The 18,543-nt window shown below is 33.8% G+C and overlaps 3 protein-coding genes across 4 annotated transcripts; 2 read left to right on the top strand and 1 right to left on the bottom strand.

The window, feature by feature from the left end:
* The first annotated feature begins 362 nt into the window (after positions 1–362).
* Positions 363–2,919, top strand: LOC112777310 (cytochrome P450 CYP73A100). The gene is made up of 2 exons (XM_025821653.3): positions 363–1,322; positions 1,969–2,919. Exons 1-2 carry the CDS (start codon positions 448–450, stop codon positions 2,699–2,701), a joined length of 1,608 nt encoding a protein of 535 aa, XP_025677438.1. The 5' UTR covers positions 363–447; the 3' UTR covers positions 2,702–2,919.
* A 1,632-nt stretch (positions 2,920–4,551) lies between these two features.
* LOC112777304 (uncharacterized) lies at positions 4,552–9,454 on the top strand. Of its 2 annotated transcripts, none has more exons than XM_025821647.3 (13): positions 4,552–4,671; positions 5,096–5,509; positions 5,599–5,845; positions 6,019–6,131; positions 6,515–6,594; positions 6,826–6,967; positions 7,101–7,181; positions 7,618–7,722; positions 7,950–8,132; positions 8,230–8,322; positions 8,643–8,782; positions 8,872–8,938; positions 9,030–9,454. In XM_025821647.3, the coding sequence occupies exons 2-13, from the start codon at positions 5,123–5,125 to the stop codon at positions 9,147–9,149; spliced, it is 1,758 nt and encodes a 585-aa protein (XP_025677432.1). In that variant the 5' UTR covers positions 4,552–4,671; positions 5,096–5,122; the 3' UTR covers positions 9,150–9,454. The 2 variants fall into 2 exon arrangements, with proteins under 2 accessions (XP_025677432.1, XP_025677431.1); XM_025821646.3 differs by having other exon boundaries at positions 4,590–4,869.
* Positions 9,455–10,928: 1,474 nt separating this feature from the next.
* On the bottom strand, positions 10,929–12,375 carry LOC112778427 (probable carboxylesterase 17). The gene has a single exon (XM_025822742.3). It carries the CDS (start codon positions 12,353–12,355, stop codon positions 11,156–11,158), a length of 1,200 nt encoding a protein of 399 aa, XP_025678527.1. The 5' UTR covers positions 12,356–12,375; the 3' UTR covers positions 10,929–11,155.
* Between the last annotated feature and the right edge of the window lie 6,168 nt (positions 12,376–18,543).

The following is an 18,543-nucleotide window of genomic DNA, read 5'->3' as shown; positions in this document are numbered from 1 at the left end:
ATGTTAATTATATAATTTTGATAACACTTTAAAAAATTTTATTAAAATTAAATTTTTTTTTTTATATTTTTACAATGATTTTTATTTTTTTAAATAAAAAAGTATTAGCTACTGTAGCATGCAATATATATATTCAGCCACGGTTGGCTTGACTCTATATATAGAATATATTATAGAAATATATATACCACTTGCTCAAGTCTGCTTCATATGTTGGCTTTACTAACTCGACATATTTGACTTCACCTATCACATTTCGAAATTAATCTTCCTACCTTGGTTTGAAATACCAATGAATCTAGCCCATGGATTCAATCACAAACTGTGGGGAATTCCTATATATATATATATAAGCTTACTCTCAATATCTTCTAACCAACCCACTCATATACATATAGTAGTTCATTCCTAGCCTTAATTATTCTTTTGCACACAAAAAATTTAAACATGGGACTTCAACTCAAGAAACCAGTCTTTTACACTAGTATTATTACACTAGCACTTACCTTAATTACAAAACTCTTGTGTTGTCAACTTTCTATTCCTTTCCCTTCCTCAAATTTCGTTGTTGCTATTGCCACTCTTGTGTTTACGTTGTTCCTATATTTGAACAAGAACTCTTCTACCACACTCCCTCCAGGGCCTCTCTCTGTTCCTATATTTGGAAATTGGTTACAAGTTGGCAATGATCTCAACCACCGTCTTCTAGCTTCATACTCACAACACTATGGCCCCGTTTTCCTTCTCAAACTTGGTTCCAAGAACTTGGTTGTGGTATCTGATCCAGAACTTGCCACCCAAGTCCTCCACTCACAAGGTGTTGAATTCGGCTCTCGCCCTCGAAACGTTGTGTTTGATATCTTCACTGGCAATGGACAAGACATGGTGTTCACTGTTTATGGTGATCATTGGCGCAAGATGCGTAGGATAATGACCCTGCCATTTTTCACCAACAAGGTTGTCCATAACTACAGCAACATGTGGGAAGAAGAGATGGATTTGGTGGTGCATGATCTCAATGGCAATGTTGAGAAAGTGAGGAGCGAAGGGATAGTTATCAGAAGGAGGCTTCAGCTGATGCTGTATAACATCATGTATAGAATGATGTTTGATGCAAAGTTTGAGTCTCAAGAGGACCCTTTGTTCATTCAGGCTACCAAGTTTAACTCTGAGAGAAGCCGTTTGGCACAGAGCTTTGAGTACAACTATGGAGATTTTATACCTCTGCTTAGACCCTTCTTGAGGGGCTACCTCAACAAGTGCAAGGACTTGCAAACTAGGAGGTTGGCATTTTTCAACAACTATTACATTGAGAAAAGGAGGTAAGAAAGTAAAATAAATCTTTGATTTTACATTTAATTTCCATTTGTAACAAATGGTATTCAACATTCATTCATTCAACTTAAATTTTGTATTCAGAATTGGGACCTAAATTTTATGTTTTATATACCTTAATTCTATAAGGTATTGTTTGTTTTGAGGTATTGAGACAGAGACTTAGTATCATGTTTGTTGGTCTAAAGATTGGTACTAAAATTTCTGTTTCTGTCCCTAAAATTTCAGTATTTCAGTACCTCCAAAAAGTAGGGACACAGGGGACTAAAATTTTTAGAGATGGAAACTGAAACTTTAATAACATTTTATACCTAAAATATTCTCATTTCAATTAATTAATTCCAATTTTACTCTTTTGTACAAATTAAATTAGAATTTCATTCTTGTTTTAATTTCTGTATCTCACTTTGCACCAAACAGAATATTAAAATTTATTTCAATCTCTGTTTCTTAGTCTCTGTCTCAGTCTTTTCGTCTCTGTCTCTCCACCAAACGCTACCTAACAGAACAAATGAATAATTTAACTGTCATTAACTGCCTAACTAAAGGAGAGTTATTTAACAATTAATAATACTATCCAGATTAAAATGGACCAAATATAAAATTGTAACACCTATGTGACTTACTGTACAGAAATATAATGGCTGCTAATGGAGAAAAGCACAAGATAAGCTGTGCAATTGATCACATCATAGATGCTGAGATGAAGGGAGAAATAAGTGAAGAGAATGTGCTTTACATTGTAGAGAACATAAATGTTGCAGCAATAGAGACAACACTGTGGTCAATAGAATGGGCAATAGCAGAGTTGGTGAACCATCCAGAAGTCCAAAGAAAGATTCGTGATGAGATATCCAAAGTGCTTAAAGACCAAACAGTTACAGAATCTAACCTGCATGAACTGCCATATCTACAAGCCACAGTGAAAGAGACACTAAGAATTCACACACCAATTCCTCTACTTGTGCCACACATGAACCTTGAGGAAGCAAATCTAGGAGGGTACAAGATTCCAAAGGAGTCCAAGGTGGTAGTGAATGCATGGTGGCTTGCAAATAACCCTGCATGGTGGAAGAACCCTCAAGAGTTTAGGCCAGAGAGGTTCTTGGAAGAGGAGAGTGAGACAGAAGCAGTGGCTGGAGGGAAGGTTGATTTCAGGTTCTTGCCATTTGGTGTTGGAAGGAGGAGTTGCCCTGGGATCATTCTTGCAATGCCAATTCTGGCTTTGATCATTGCAAAGTTGGTAACAAACTTTGACATGAAACCTCCAAATGGATCAAACAAGATTAATGTCACTGAAAAAGGAGGCCAATTCAGCTTGCACATTGCTAACCATTCCACTGTTTCTTTTCATCCAATTAATTAGCAAATTATTTTCCTCTTGTCAACTTCAAAATCAAATTGTATTTCCTTGTTTGTTTGCTTCTTCTTTCTCAATTATTCTGTGTAATGTGTCACATCACCTTGTCTTATAAAATTCATAAGTGTACCAAAATTACTAGGTTATATTTACGGGGAAGGTGTTTTTCAACGAAGAATAAAAAAAAAAAAAGACATAATGTAGTATGCATATTTTTCTCAAAATTTTAATTATAATTTTTACTCTTCTATACACCAAATTTTATAACAGCACGATTCATTTAAATTAGTTCCTATCCTGAATATAGGAATGGCAATACCATCCGAACTCGCGGGTATTCACTCAGTCCCTATTCGCTCGGGGCGGATAATTACCTGCCTCGCATCGAGACGGGATAATACCCGCCACGCTATATATATAATATATATAATTTTAATATATAATATGTATAATATATGTAAAATAATTAGTAAATGATTAATAATATTATATCATATTTAAATTTTTACTTTAATTTATGTTATGTATGTGATGATGATTATATAAATTTTAAAATTTAATTTTATTTATTAAATTTTAATAATTATAGAGACGAACAAGACAGATACCCGCAGGACGGATTCAACGTTTTACTATTCACGAGTGGAAGCAGGACAGATTATATACGAGTTATTGCACGACAGAACGGAGTTGAATAAAGCAAAAACCCGTCCGTTGCCATCCCTACCTGAAGACAAGATGCATATTAGTGATTGTTACGAATTACGATAGAGGCCAAACTGCCCACTGAACCCATCTCTCCGATCTAGGCTGAGTGATCCACTCACGTTCGCTTATATTTTGCACTTTTATTTGAGCTTAAGGATTTTTTTTTTCAAATATAATATTTATATTAAATCATTTAATCAAATATATTATTTAACATTTTCAATCATCATATTTATATAAAGATTATTCTAACAATGTTTGTCTGAGTAGTTTCTTTATTATATCCAATATTTCAGAAATAATTCATATGCTTTAATGTAATTAAATGACAAATAAAAAATATTTATTTTAGAGTTTACTTTTATACAATTATCAATTTTATTTAAAACATTTATGTGTTTAAATAAATCTTTTATTATTAAATTTAAAAACTGAATAATTTAAATAATGTAATTATATAAATATTTTTAAAAATTCACATCTAATTATCTTTACATAAATTTAATATTTAAAAAATTATTAGATAATTTTACCTAGTAGATATGAATGTTCAGTTTTTACATTTTGAAAAGAGTACTGCTAGGGAACCAATAGCCTAAGCGTACAATGTGTATAATGGGCTAAATCTTTGGTCTATAAATAAAATGAACATTACCCATACTATCTAGAATAACCATACTCTCATGTCATAAAACCACTTATTCCAAAAGCTTAAATCTAAAACTCTAATACCATATCATGAAATCACTCATCCCAAAAGCGTAACCTGACAGGACAATGTAACACTAGTGGTTATATCTCTAATATTTTTTAAACCTCCATTGTACATATTGTATGCTTAGGCAATTAACTCCCTATACTTATTCTTTTGAAAATTAACATTTTGAGAAAAGAACAAATAGGTTCTTGATCTTTTTGTCCTGTAGACATTTTTGTTCCTGACCATTAAAAAATACTTTTAAGTCCCCGACCTTCACAAAATTTGGACGGATCAGTCACTCCGTCTAAATGCCTCCATCAGGAACTGATCCGTCTAAATTTTGTGAAGGTCAAAGACTTAAATTTTTCAATGATCAAGAATAAAAATATCTGCGGGACAAAAAGTCAATGATCTATTTGTCATTTTCTCTACATTTTTTTTAGTTACTACCTTATGAAAAATGCGTGGAACGGTGCGTTTGGGTAAAAAATTGTAGAGAAGCATAGAGATGCGAAGCAAACGCCATTTCCGTGGGGTTGTGTGCGTGTGACCACGTTGAAAAACATTGGTAACACTTCTCTCTCTCTCTCTCTCTCTTCCATCGTCTTCTTTTCATCGCTGTTAGGGTTTCCGGTGTCCATGCATACTGTCTCTCATTGATGCATTCTTAATTTTCTCAACTCCACTCCACTGCACCCTAATTCACTCAACACTAGATCCCAATTCCTGCTTACTTACCTCCCCAATTACAAACATCTTCGCTACGGTATTTACCTCTTCGATTCACTACTTCTATTTCATTTACATTTTTAATTGCACACCAGTTGAGTAGCCTGTAGCTTAATTTAATTTAATTAAAGTAAAGTATTTCTAGTTCAAGATACTTTGGTAGGCGATTTCAAAATTCAGTGCTAAGTATCTGTTTTTTATTTTGGTAGTTTGTAGATATATATGATCTTATTGCAATTTGATTAATTTGTTGATTATGCCAGGGGTTTTTGGAATAAAAGGAAATTTCCATGGCTGATGAACCGTTATATCCGATAGCGGTGCTTATAGATGAGCTGAAGAATGATGACATCCAGCTACGGTTGAACTCTATTCGCAGGCTTTCCACGATTGCACGTGCACTTGGCGAGGAGCGAACGCGAAGGGAGTTAATTCCGTTCTTGAGTGAAAATAATGATGATGATGATGAGGTGCTTCTTGCTATGGCAGAAGAGTTGGGAGTGTTCATTCCTTATGTTGGTGGAGTGGAGCATGCTAGTGTGTTGCTCCCACCTCTTGAGACACTTTGCACTGTTGAGGAAACTTGTGTCAGGGATAAAGCAGTGGAGTCACTTTGTAGAATTGGATCTCAAATGAGAGAAAATGATTTGGTTGAACATTTCATCCCATTGGTGAAGGTCAGTAATTATTTCCTCCTTAGTGCTTGTTTATGATTCAGGAGGTGTTGTTTGTATCCTGCCTAATTCATGTTATAAATTTTGGTCAGAGGTTGGCAGCAGGTGAATGGTTTACTGCCCGAGTATCTGCATGTGGATTATTTCATATTGCATATCCAAGTGCACCAGAACCGTCAAAGGCAGAGCTAAGGTCGACATACAGTCAGTTATGTCAAGATGACATGCCAATGGTTAGGAGGTCTGCTGCATCAAATCTTGGAAAATTTGCTGCAACAGTTGAATATGCTCATTTGAAGGCAGACATCATGTCAATTTTTGATGATCTTACTCAAGATGGTAATTATATATACATATAGTTCTTTCTAGATGGGGAAATGTCTTTCTTTTGTATATTACCAGTGTGTTCGATTATGGTGAATAGCTTATTATCTTTTTCCCATTGAAACACCGCTTCCCCCCCACACATCTCTTCAATTTTAATATGTAGTTGCTATTTTAAATTTGAACAGATCAAGATTCTGTTAGATTGTTAGCTGTGGAGGGTTGTGCAGCTCTTGGCAAGCTGTTGGAGCCTCAAGATTGTGTTGCGCATATACTCCCGGTTATTGTTAACTTCTCCCAGGTACACTTAAGCATGGATTAAAATGTTAATAAAAAAATCTTTACTTAATAGTATGTACCATATACAGATTTCATTTTTCAAACTATGTACTATATATACCAAGTTTTCTATCCTTTTGTTCCAACTGAATTTTATGGATTTTGGCTGTCCAGAGATTATACACTTCTCCTGATTTCACACATGAAACTCGAGACTATTTATTAGTTTAAAATATTCATCTCTCATTCATGATTGTGTTAATTTCCCACTTAAATTCCTAAACATAGCCATTGCTTGGTATCCTGTGCTATGTTTTTTCTACCATATCAATTCCCCCCCCCCCCCCCCCAAAAAAAAAAAAACAACTTTTAATCGCCTGATGTTATTTAACTGATCCTGGATAGGATAAGTCCTGGCGCGTACGTTACATGGTTGCAAATCAATTATATGAGCTCTGTGAAGCTGTAGGCCCCGAACCTACAAGGTATTATTTTTCAGCTGAATATTACACCTGCTGCGTGTATGTGAATATATTGATTTATGATTATGAGCTATGTTCTTTAGTTGGGACTTGGGCTTATTATGGTGATAGTTGAAGATGTGATTCCTATAATTATATTGATTTCCTCCTATGTTTAACAAGGCTAAAATCTGAAGTCCTTTCAAATATATCTATTTTTCTTAAGATCTTATCAAACTATTTCTTTGTAAAAAGGACGGAACTGGTGCCTGCCTATGTGCGGTTGCTTCGAGATAATGAAGCTGAAGTACGCATAGCAGCTGCTGGAAAAGTGACCAAATTTTGCAGGATTTTAAGTCCAGATCTTGCGATTCAGCACATTCTTCCTTGTGTGAAGGTGTGTGTACCTTTGAAATAGAAACCCTTAATACATATATAATGTTACCAAGGCTCTATTTTGTTTTGATTTCGTAGTTCAGTATTCTAAAACTATATTTACAGGTTTAAATACTTTGGAACAACTTTTGCAGGAACTGTCATCAGATTCTTCACAGCATGTACGTTCTGCTTTGGCTTCAGTAATAATGGGAATGGCTCCTGTATTAGGAAAGGTAACGTTCTAGATTGGGAAGTTCATAAACTACGTGAATTTCATCACTCCTCACCATTATGTACTTGGTTCTCATATAATGCAATAATATAAATTTATTCTCTATTGTTTTTATTGTGCTATCTATATACTTTTATGGGTGGCATATTTTTTTGTTATTCTGGTAACTAACTTCTGCCTATTGCTGGTATGCAACCTTATGTTAAATTTGATGGATTGTGCTAGTTTAATTCTTCAACTGATTTTTGTGGCATTGGATTTTAGCCTTTTTATTTTTAAATTTCTAATAAATACTGCCTTCTTTTTTTCATCTAATTAAAATTTATCCAAAATTTTTATTCTTTTTAATTTTTTCTCATTCTATACCCTTCACCATTTATGATGGTAGTATCTTTTAGTGTTAATCTGATTCTAGTTCTACCTTATCTTCATTGCAGGAGGCAACAATCGAGCAGCTTCTTCCTATTTTCCTTTCCCTTTTGAAGGATGAATTTCCTGATGTGCGCCTAAACATCATCAGCAAGCTTGATCAAGTAAATCAGGTTGTTAACTGGTTACATGTTCTTAAGTTGTTTTAGGTTGCAGAATGCTTTATATTCTTTGAATAACCCTTTTTTCTTTTCATCCAATAATGCTATTAATTCTAGCATGTGAAGTTTATGCTTTCATTTTGCCCTATGTCTGCATGCCGCCATATAATTGCAGAAAGTATGAATCAAGCAAATAAAGCAGACTTTTTAAAGTTATGCTGATCAAGCTATTCTTACAGGTTATTGGAATTGATCTGTTATCTCAATCTTTATTACCTGCCATTGTTGAACTCGCTGAGGATAGGCATTGGAGGGTCCGGCTTGCAATAATTGAATATATACCCTTATTGGCAAGTCAATTGGGGGTTGGGTTCTTTGATGACAAGCTTGGTGCTCTTTGCATGCAATGGTTACAAGACAAGGTTTCTGCTATCCTCTTCCCTGCTAGTGTGAGGGTATCTTGGGAACCACACTATTACAGATGACTATTTCTACTTACTCTATGAATGCTTAATGCAGGTTCATTCAATTCGTGAAGCTGCTGCTAACAACTTGAAACGCCTTGCTGAAGAATTTGGTCCTGAATGGGCTATGCAGCACATAGTTCCACAGGTTCAGTTTTTACTTTAATTTATTATATACCATCGCATAGTATGTTTGCATTTGTCCCAATTAGTTTTTTCTTTTGTCTGTGCCTTTACTATATGTTGGAAATCAGTCCCTATACAAGTATACCTATTTGTTTAGCCTGTGTTCTTTTGGCTGTGGTCTGTGTTAACCGATTTGGGGTTGTCAATATTAACATTATATACCATGGGCTTGTTATAGGTTCCATATGTATAGGATTCGAAAATGCTTTTTATTTAAATATCTGCTTTATAACAACCACACACGAGTGCAACTTCACAATATCGTATGATGTGTGTGAACAGGTTTTGGATATGATTAGCAATCCACACTACTTGTATCGAATGACCGTTCTTAGAGCAATCTCTCTGCTTGCTCCTGTCATGGGTGCTGAAATCACTTGTTCAAGGTTGTTGCCTGTTGTTATTGCTGCATCAAAAGATAGGTAATTATAATTTGAAGTTTGTTATATGTCATAGCGTTTGAGTAAATGTAATGCTATAGTTTCTGATGGGGATGCCTTTTCACTCTCAGAGTGCCCAACATCAAGTTCAATGTGGCAAAGGTATTAGAGTCCATCTTCCCCATCGTTGATCAGTCTGTAAGTGTCGTATTTTCTTGTGCTTTCCATCCTCTGTTCTGTTTCTTTGTTTGTCTTCCACTTTAATTTTGGGAACGTCATTGCCATTTAGGTGGTGGAGAAGACAATCCGTCCATGTTTGGTTGAGCTCAGCGAGGATCCCGATGTTGATGTGCGATTTTTTTCCAACCAAGCTCTTCAGGCAATCGATCATGTCATGATGTCTAGCTAGACAGAAATGTTTCGGCCGGTGTTGAAGACGAGGACACCATTAGATGGGTAGAGGGTGCTAATATTTCCCATCACCATGATAATACTCACGTAACTGTATTAATAGCTATATCGTTTATTGTGACACGATACTCCTTAAGAATTGATGTGATTTAGTTCCCATAATACGTTAATTTTCAGATATCTGTATGTTTTTACTTTTTTTTTTTACATTTGGCATAGGTTCCTTAGTCTTGCGCCTTGTACAATCATGTTACTGCTCGCATGTAAGATTTTTCTTTATTTCATTTTGCATAGGTTCCTTAATTGTTCCTTGTACCTCTAGCCCCCAGGTGACGAGTTGCTTATGCATTTCAACTACCAAGCGCTATGATTGCTTTTTACACCCTTCTCTTGCATTTTGATTTCAATTTGCCTGGGAGGAATTTTGAACAAGAGATGAGAGGAGTGTGCTTTTATATTAGCTACATGGCTAATGTTTAGTCAACAAAAATATTTTTATACTAAATTTTAATTTCTAGATCTTAAGAATATGAAATAAAGTATTGGTCTAAAATATTATCCAACATTGATAAAAAGTATTGGACTTCTAGTGTTTTTCTTTATATTATTTTATGGGCAGAGGATTTGTTTTTCTCTTATTCTCTCGCTAGTTTGAAAGTAACACATTTCAAACACCTAATTCTATAAATAATAATAGATAAGACACTATATTTGTTAGATTAATTAAAAGCAATTAATAATTGTGCCATTATATTTGTTAGATTAACTAAAATCAATATATAACGTGCATGTTCATAAAATCTTAAATAAATACAATGAACAACAGGAGATTTGAATCAAAATCCCTCTCTTTTGAACAAATATTTAATGTCACCAAATTAGTAATTCAATTTGTTAATAATATATAAATAATATTGATATGATAAAATGTGTAAAATATTTTACATTGTTGGGGCATCAAAACTAAATTCTAAATAATGTGTTTGAGTGAATATAAATTTGTTTTTGCAAGTTGAATTGGACATGGTCAAATTAAGATTTTTAGAATGTGAATAGAAATCAGATTGAGAGGTTTAAACCGGCAAATTAGAAATTAGAATAGAGCTTGAATCCCATCCTAACTTATCTGCTGTCACCCTTATTTCAAAGAAGCTCCATCACTTTTTCTAAACTACACTATAACTCTGTCTATCACCAACTTGCCATCAAACATCTGTAGCTATTCAGTACATTACTTCACACGACAAGCAAGAGTGAGAAATCTCAAGTCTCAACTTCCACCAGATCCGACAAATAAATAAATAACATGTTTTTATCACTCCAAACGGGGGTTGAGGCATGCATTCCCAACCACCACTTCACCCTTTCTCTCCACTCTTCATTCCCTTTAAATAACTCTCCAAACTATTCTCTCATTGCCTTACCTCTCTCTCTCTCTCTCTCTCTCTCTCTTCTTTATTTGTAATGCACATCACTGAGCTAATTAGCCACCTGGATTTCTCTAAGGATAATTCCAATTTTGCATTCAAGCAGGGCCAGTATTCTTAGATCTTGTAATATAACGTCTCCTCAACTGTGCAGGGATCCAAGGAGCAGAGGTTGTGAAACAATGGAACACTCATTTGAGCAAGATAACACAAGCAGTTTATGCAGACAATGGGCTGAGGTTTTAAGCCGTTTAAAAACCTCAACCTCGAACTTTCATCGTGCATGTTCTGCAATGGTTGACCCAATGGTTCTGTTATAAGTAGTAGCCTCTCTCTGTTCTGTTTATACATTATAATGTAAAATTTCATAATCTGATAATTATGTATAATTGTACACAACAAATCAGTCATCAAATTATAACTGATTTTGTTGCTGATTTTTTGTGTACACGTAACATAGTTGTATTATGTCTACAATGTCAAGAGTTATAACAGTTGGATTCAATGTAAAATTACACTACTCTAATAGTATGCTTATATAAAGTAGTATTACAACAAACCAATGGGTTCATACTAATCAGAGAGGCATGATGAAGGACTTGAGACAAGACATCATTTGATGTGTTGTGTATTTTGAGATGTGAGATTTGCTGAGAATCTGAAAGGCATGGCCGACACCTTTGAAGACAGAATATTCCACTGTGATACCCTCTTTGGCCAAAGCATCACAGAACTCCAAGTTCCTATCCTTTAATATATCCATCTCTGATATGCACACCAACGTTGGCACCAATAAATTCTTCAACTTTACTGCCCCTTTTGCAATAGGATTGCACCACGGATGATCACGGTCCGCCCCACATGGCAGCGCCAGACGCCAGTAGGCATCGGACGCTGCCAAGTTAAGGGCAGAGCCAGGTGATTCAGCCATGGATTTCTCAGATGCTGTTCTCACTTCTCCACCGAAGAAAGGTTGTATCAGAACAAGTCCCTTCAAGTTTAAAGGCCTCAAAGCAGATTCAGATTCAGATTCAGATTCAGATTCAGATTCAGATACCCTTATGGCAACATTGTAAGCTATGTTAGCACCTGCACTGTCACCTCCTAAGAACACACTTGAAAAGTTGCATTTCTTAGTCCACCATTCACTATCATTGTATTGATATAGAAATTGTTGTTTCACCCACATTAGTGTCTTTATTCCATCATCATATGGTGATGGAAGAGGGTTCTCCGGTGCCAATCGGTAGTTCACTGACATAATCATGCACCCTACTTCAGCAGATAGCTTAGCGAGGAAATCATGGTAGCAACTCCATGCTGCTGATCCAATGCAGAAGCCACCACCATGAAAATACACCAGCAAAGGTATCTTACTGTGATGGTGGAGATTTGGAACATAGAAACGTGCCCATGTGTTTGTAACGTTGTCAATGACCATGTCTCTTGATGTAACTTTTAGTTCCGGACTCAGAGCTGAAGAACTGACACATGGAACAACTTGAGGTCGTTCTATGTATCCATCTTTGTGAACTCTAATAAGCCCTTTGATTTCCTCAACAATAGAACCATGATGATGTTGTTGATATTCTTTGCTTCTTGTTCTGTATTGTGGACTAAGGCTTAGGCTTGATGCAAGAGCAGCCATTGAAAGAAGAAACCAAAAAAAACAAAAAGGATTTACTTGGGGCAATTTAATTTTGGGGTTTGTAGCTTTGTGGTTGGTTACATTTATATACAAATAATGAAGTGATTGGAGAGAAACATTTATATACATGTAGTTTTGGAATTGATAATGGCATGTTCTAGGTGGGTGCACAACCCACTATTATATACACACGGTACATTATAAATTATAATTTATTATTAGTAAAAAAATTTAATTTTTTTTAAATATAAAATAAATATATTAAAAATTTAAAATTTTATTAATATAAAATCAATCGTTTTTCAAAATTTAGGTTCTAACAAAAAAGAGTTGAGGATCAATTTCAATCTAATTTTAGAGTTAAGAAATCAAATTTAACTCAAAGCAACCACTTTTCAACAGAAAATAGTTCTTATTTTTTGTATTTTTAATAAAAAAATTTTCAATTTATAATCTTAATACGTGTCTTTAGAATATAAGATAGATAAACGCATACTATTAAGTTACCAAAATTAGCTCTACAATTAATTAATCACAAATTCACAATGATATGCTTGTTTACACGCCAGCCGTTCATGTTTGACCTTAATCATGCACAAAATTGACCCATGCTGTTTTCTTTTAATTAATTTGTATGGTATCAAGGTTTTCATTTTTTATTCTGATTCACACCTCTCTCACTCGGCTTCAGGTATGGTCATGGAATTGGAAACTGCTCCTATGTTGTCTATTTCTTCCCGTAAACTTTCATGTTGATCACGAGAATTTATATGCAAATTCTGCCGTTTAAACTTTAAATCATTTATTTAAGATGCATACGCGTTTCATTTTATTTCAAATAAAATAATACAAATTATTTGTGTGTTCTAAAAATTAGCTTTCGTTATTTATATTTATTTTATCTAGTACAAGAATCAACACATCTCTTTACAATTGATAAATTTAAGTATGAAATTCACAATAAATTCATAATAATTAGATTGTTTGACAACTAAATATTAAAACATAATATATCTCAACATCTTAATTATTATTTTTATACAAAAGTAACTCCGTATAAATAGCTACCAAATTTAGAATAAAAAATTTAACAAATACACTAATTTTCATGATGATGGTTTGCTGTCACTAAGCACGTATAATGATGTAGGGATAGAGGCAGAATCTAAAAAGAATTTTGTTAGGTAGATAATGAATTTTGTAAATAAGGTGAATAATGGGTTTTAGAATTAATCTAATAAAGTAAAAAAATATTTCATTTTCAAATTACCTCTTAAATCTTAACATGAGGATAACCATATGCACGCACACTTATAGTGAATTGAACATTTAGTCATTGTTAACTGTGCATGAGTAAATCAAATCTAAAAAAATAACCATCCAATTAAAAATAATGAACATAATATCTGCATACCTATTGATTTAAACATCCAACATATCCATTATTCATATTGTTTAGTATTCTCATTGTCTACTTATACTTTTTCTTTTAGAAAAGTACGAAAGACAACATTGTTGACATTTTGTGTTGGTCAACTATATTGTTGAGTGCAAATTAAACATTAGGCTGCTTCCCAATAAAATCATTTCAGGAACACTGTTTTGGGACATTACACAATTAAATCACTCTAGATATTTCTTAGAAAGTGGAAATTGGATGGAGATTACTTTTCTTGTGGCCATGGATATTGGCATGTCACTAATAAGTTCCTTTTCGAAGGGCCTCATGTATTTTATTGGTCACAAAGCATCCAAACATTCATGGAAGTTGGAATCTCTCTCCGGTTTTCAGGATGTCCATTGAACATGCTACTCTCTAAACAACCCATGTCTTTGGGACTTGAAAAAGTACAACAATTGGAGCTGAATGGGGTCAAAGCCTATGAATGATGTTTGCCTTTCTTTTGAGTCACACACATTCATTCATTCATGCATCTTCTTCATAATAATGGAGTGCCATCTTAGCTCGTTGATATGTAATTATGTTACTTTTGAAATTTATTTGGCAACCCAAATTGGAAGGGCTATAATGACTAATTAGGAAGATTTGCATTCTTAAGAAGCCATACTCTACTACACTTGTTATTTTTTCTACACTTGTTATTTTTTCTATGCTGCATGGTCGAAACTTGAAGCCGCCGGTGAATCTGGATGACGATGGATCTGGACTCCTGTAACTCGAACCCTTCGAGAGAGAAGGTGGAGCAGAAGCAGCAATTCTTAATGGAGGAGCAATGGCAATCGACGGCAAAAAAAATGAACGCAGAACATTCATCTACATAATAAAATTAATTGCAAAACCAGAACATTCATCTACATAATCCCATAACAAAACAAGATTTACAATATATATTCTGAAAAAATTTAAAAATAAAAATAAAGAAGTACAAGAAGATAGAAATAAAACAATGGTAGTATAATGATACTCACATTAACATTAATCAAATTACAACAAATTTAGTATCAAAATTTAACAGTCAAACTAAACTCAAATAACTAAATCTGTGTTCAAATATTATTATCTAAAAAAGAAAAAACCTTTGAGGTAAAGTTGAAATAGATAGAACAATGGGCACCTGCAGCACCCACATTGACGGCGAGTCCGAAACGGTGAGGGAGGGGCGATGCGATGAGACCCGTGACAAAGAGGGAAGGAGGCACGGTGAGATGCAGAAGCGCTTGCCTCTTGCCTCTGCGCTTCTACATCTCACCGTGCCTCCTTCCCTCTTTGTCACGGGTCTCACCGCATCGCCCCTCCCTCACCGTTTCGGACTCGCCGTCAATGTGGGTGCTGCAGGTGCCCATTGTTCTATCTATTTCAACTTTACCTCAAAAGTTTTTTTTTTTTTAGATAATAATATTTGAACACAGATTTGGTTATTTGAGTTTAGTTTGTTAAATTTTGATACTAAATTGTTGTAATTTGATTAATGTTAATGTGAGTATCATTATACTGCCATTGTTTTATTTCTATCTTCTTGTGCTTCTTTATTTTTATTTTTAAACTTTTTCAGAATATATATTGTAAATCTTGTTTTGTTATGGGATTATGTAGATGAATGTTCTGGTTTTGCAATTAATTTTATTATGTAGATGAATGTTCTGCGTTCATTTTTTTTTTTTTTTGCCGTCGATTACCATTGCTCCTCCATCAAGAACCGCTACTTCTGCTCCTCCTTCTCTCTCGAAGGGTTCGGGTTACAGGAGTCCAGATCCATCGTCATCCAGATTCACCGGCGGCTTCAAGCTTCGACGGCGCTTCCCTCCACATCCTCTCTCTACCAACGTCATTCATCCTTTTCAGAAAAAACGTCTCTGATCTTTTCCTCTTCTATTATCCCTTTATTAAAAAAAATTACATGTGTATTTTATTTTACAGACATGCAACAAATTAAAATTTTGAGTAAAGTATCGTTTTTGTCCCCAACGTTTGGGGTAAATTCTATTTGTGTCCCTAACGTTTAAATCGTCCTATTTGTATCCCTAACGTTTATAAAAGTGATTTAATGTTATCCTGCCGTCAATTACACATCATGAGCACTTTAGTTTGAGTTTTAAAAATTTCTTCTTGAAATTAGAATATAAATGTCTGAGATAAAATTGATGATCTACTCCGAAAAATAGCTCATTAAATGTTGAAACTAATTCCTACAACATTTACATAATTCACTTTTCTAAGGACATAATTGAATCTAAACACAAATAGTGGGTATAATATTAAAATTGACCACATCCAAGTGAGACCTAATTGTGAATGAATACATCCAAGTGAGAATAATTGAAAAATATAATCTGATTTGTTAGTATAATTGATAGTAGGATAACAGTGAATCACTTTTATAAACGTTAATGATACAAATAGGACGATTTAAACGTTAGGGATACAAATAGAACTTACCCTAAACATTGGGATAAAAACGATACTTTACTCTAAAATTTTTATTAATTTTATTAAATTTAATTTAAATTGGCATATTGTTGCTTTTGTATTTGGTTGAAGATTATAGTGGTATTGATGTTGATGATAACTCTAAAAGAAGGGATTGGACAAAAATAGTGATAGAGAAGAATAATGGGGATAAAATTGACATTTTAGTAAAATTTTGAGTTGTATATTCTGTTGTGTCTAAGTTACTAAACAAGATGAAAAATTGAGTGTCTTTTATGTCTATGTACTCATGTATATTTATATCTATGTCTTTATTATTTCAAGACATCAACCAAACGCAGCCTAATATCACCCATCAAATATTAATTCAGTGCTTATATTAAGATTTAACTAATATATGCCTTAAATACATGCTGAAGTTATAAATTATAAAAATTATACAAAATTTATTTTCAATATTTTATTATATATTTATCAAAATTTTTATTAACAATAATATTAATATGTGACCTAAAACTGTCAGTTCATGTTACAATTTATAAACTATGAGCTAATGACTAAAGTCTCAACAAATCTTTCCTATTATTTTTAGTCGGTGAAACATTTTTTATTTTTTATTTATTTTTTTTTGAGAAAGTATTTTTTTATTTTCTTTTTTTTTTTGTTAAATGAATCAGAGAGCTCTCAATTTTAAGTATTGTAAACTCACTTACATAGTCACACAATATACCTAAGATAGCATTTATTTTGAGATATTGAGACGGAAACTGAGAGACTGAAATTTAGTATTATATTTGTTGGCTTAGAGATTGATACTAAAATTTCTGTTCCTATTTCCAAAATTTTAGTATTTTAATACCTCCAAAAAATAGAAATACAGAAAATTAAAATTTTTTAGAACGGAGACTGAAATCTAAATAATATTTTATGACCAAAATATATTCGTTCTAATTAATTAATTCCAAATTTATCCTTTGTGTAAATCCAGTTAGGGCTACTTTTTCGCAGCTTCTAACTTGTTCATCTTCTCATCATCAGGACCACTGTTGCGTCATCGCCATCGTAGCTCCAGCAAGCGAATCTGAGCTTGAGCAAATCTTGAAAATTAGCATACAAAGTTATTAATCCAATTATAATTAAGGATTATATAATCATCTAGACAAAAATACACCCCCAAATTTGGTGATATGTGACAAACGAAAGAGGAAAGTAGAGATTAAGAGAAAGAGAGCAGAGTAGAGACACGACTCCAAAGTGAAGAGCAAACATGATAAAGAACAACAGCGACAGTAGTGAGGTAGATGCAAAGATGGCAAAGAACACCAAACAGACGACTTTGCGGAATACTTGGTGGCGCGATTGAGAAGTTTTGGAGATGCTGCGATGCGCTAGGCTCGATGGGAGAGTCATTTATACCGGCGTAAACAGCGGTGCCGACGAAGAGGTTGACAGGCGGCTTGTGTCCTTGCTGCTCAGTTCTTCGAGTACAAGGAAGAAAGAGAGTGAAGTTTCGTGAAATTTGACATAGGTTGAGAAAGGGATTATTTAAGTAATTTATAATATTTTAGTATTTATTTTTATTTCAAACCAAATAAGATACTGAGACATAACTCAATCCTATACACTTTTACACCAAACATAATACTAAAATTTATCTTAGTCTCAGTCTCTCTTTCAAACACTACATAAAATTTCATACTCTTATCCACTATTTGACCTAATCAAATTTTGAATCCAAATGCACTTATTACAAGACATACATGATGACTACTAGACCAAGACCTTGCATGCCCATTTTCTTACTTTGTTCTATTCTCTCTTGTGTTGGATGCTGTTATCCAAAGCCCAAGAAGAATGATAGTTGATGGGCCACAAAGGGAAATGCCCAAAGAATCTCTAACCGATAGCCTCGCCCAAAACAGGCGATAACTAGCTACAACAAAAACGATGTTCCGTCCAAATACAAGGGGGCTCGTTCACCAAAAAAAGAAAATTGGAGATAATGAAAGAATCTTCAGCCGACATTTCTCTCTGGCATGTGGAATCCCAAACATGCAAAGCAAAGATGTGTTGCGATCTGGACCCCACATTTTGGATCATCATATAAATAATTGAAAAAAATATTATTCCGATCATTTGCTTCCAAGTTTAGTTGTAAAGATACAAAGAAAATAGATGAAGCTAACAAATTAGTGATTAAACTTGTATATGACAATAATAGTTGTGTCAATTATTCTACATCATAACACATGCATACAAACCAAAACCTAATTTTGCTAGATAATGTTTTCTCAGAGATTAAGAAACTATCTATGAAAGATATACATATAGGAAGATCATAATTTGCAATATTAATGAAAGCACACATCCTTATCATCCTAAAGAAGCTTTTTCTTTTCTTTTATTTTTAATTAACTTTAGATTAAAC

Source organism: Arachis hypogaea, chromosome 19 (genome assembly GCF_003086295.3).
Source record: "Arachis hypogaea cultivar Tifrunner chromosome 19, arahy.Tifrunner.gnm2.J5K5, whole genome shotgun sequence".
NCBI classification, from domain to species: domain Eukaryota; kingdom Viridiplantae; phylum Streptophyta; class Magnoliopsida; order Fabales; family Fabaceae; genus Arachis; species Arachis hypogaea.
This window is presented reverse-complemented; position numbering and strand designations above follow the sequence as displayed.

Excerpts from the sequence above, each read along its gene's own strand:
- LOC112777310 (XM_025821653.3), top strand. The coding sequence starts at position 448 with ATGGGACTTCAACTCAAGAAACCAGTCTTTTACACTAGTATTATTACA. Across the intron at positions 1,323-1,968 it reads TATTACATTGAGAAAAGGAG|AAATATAATGGCTGCTAATG; the intron begins GTAAGAAAGTAA and ends CTTACTGTACAG.
- LOC112777304 (XM_025821647.3), top strand. The coding sequence starts at position 5,123 with ATGGCTGATGAACCGTTATATCCGATAGCGGTGCTTATAGATGAGCTG. Across the intron at positions 5,510-5,598 it reads ATTTCATCCCATTGGTGAAG|AGGTTGGCAGCAGGTGAATG; the intron begins GTCAGTAATTAT and ends AATTTTGGTCAG. Across the intron at positions 5,846-6,018 it reads TGATGATCTTACTCAAGATG|ATCAAGATTCTGTTAGATTG; the intron begins GTAATTATATAT and ends AAATTTGAACAG.
- LOC112778427 (XM_025822742.3), bottom strand. The coding sequence starts at position 12,355 with ATGTATATAAATGTTTCTCTCCAATCACTTCATTATTTGTATATAAAT.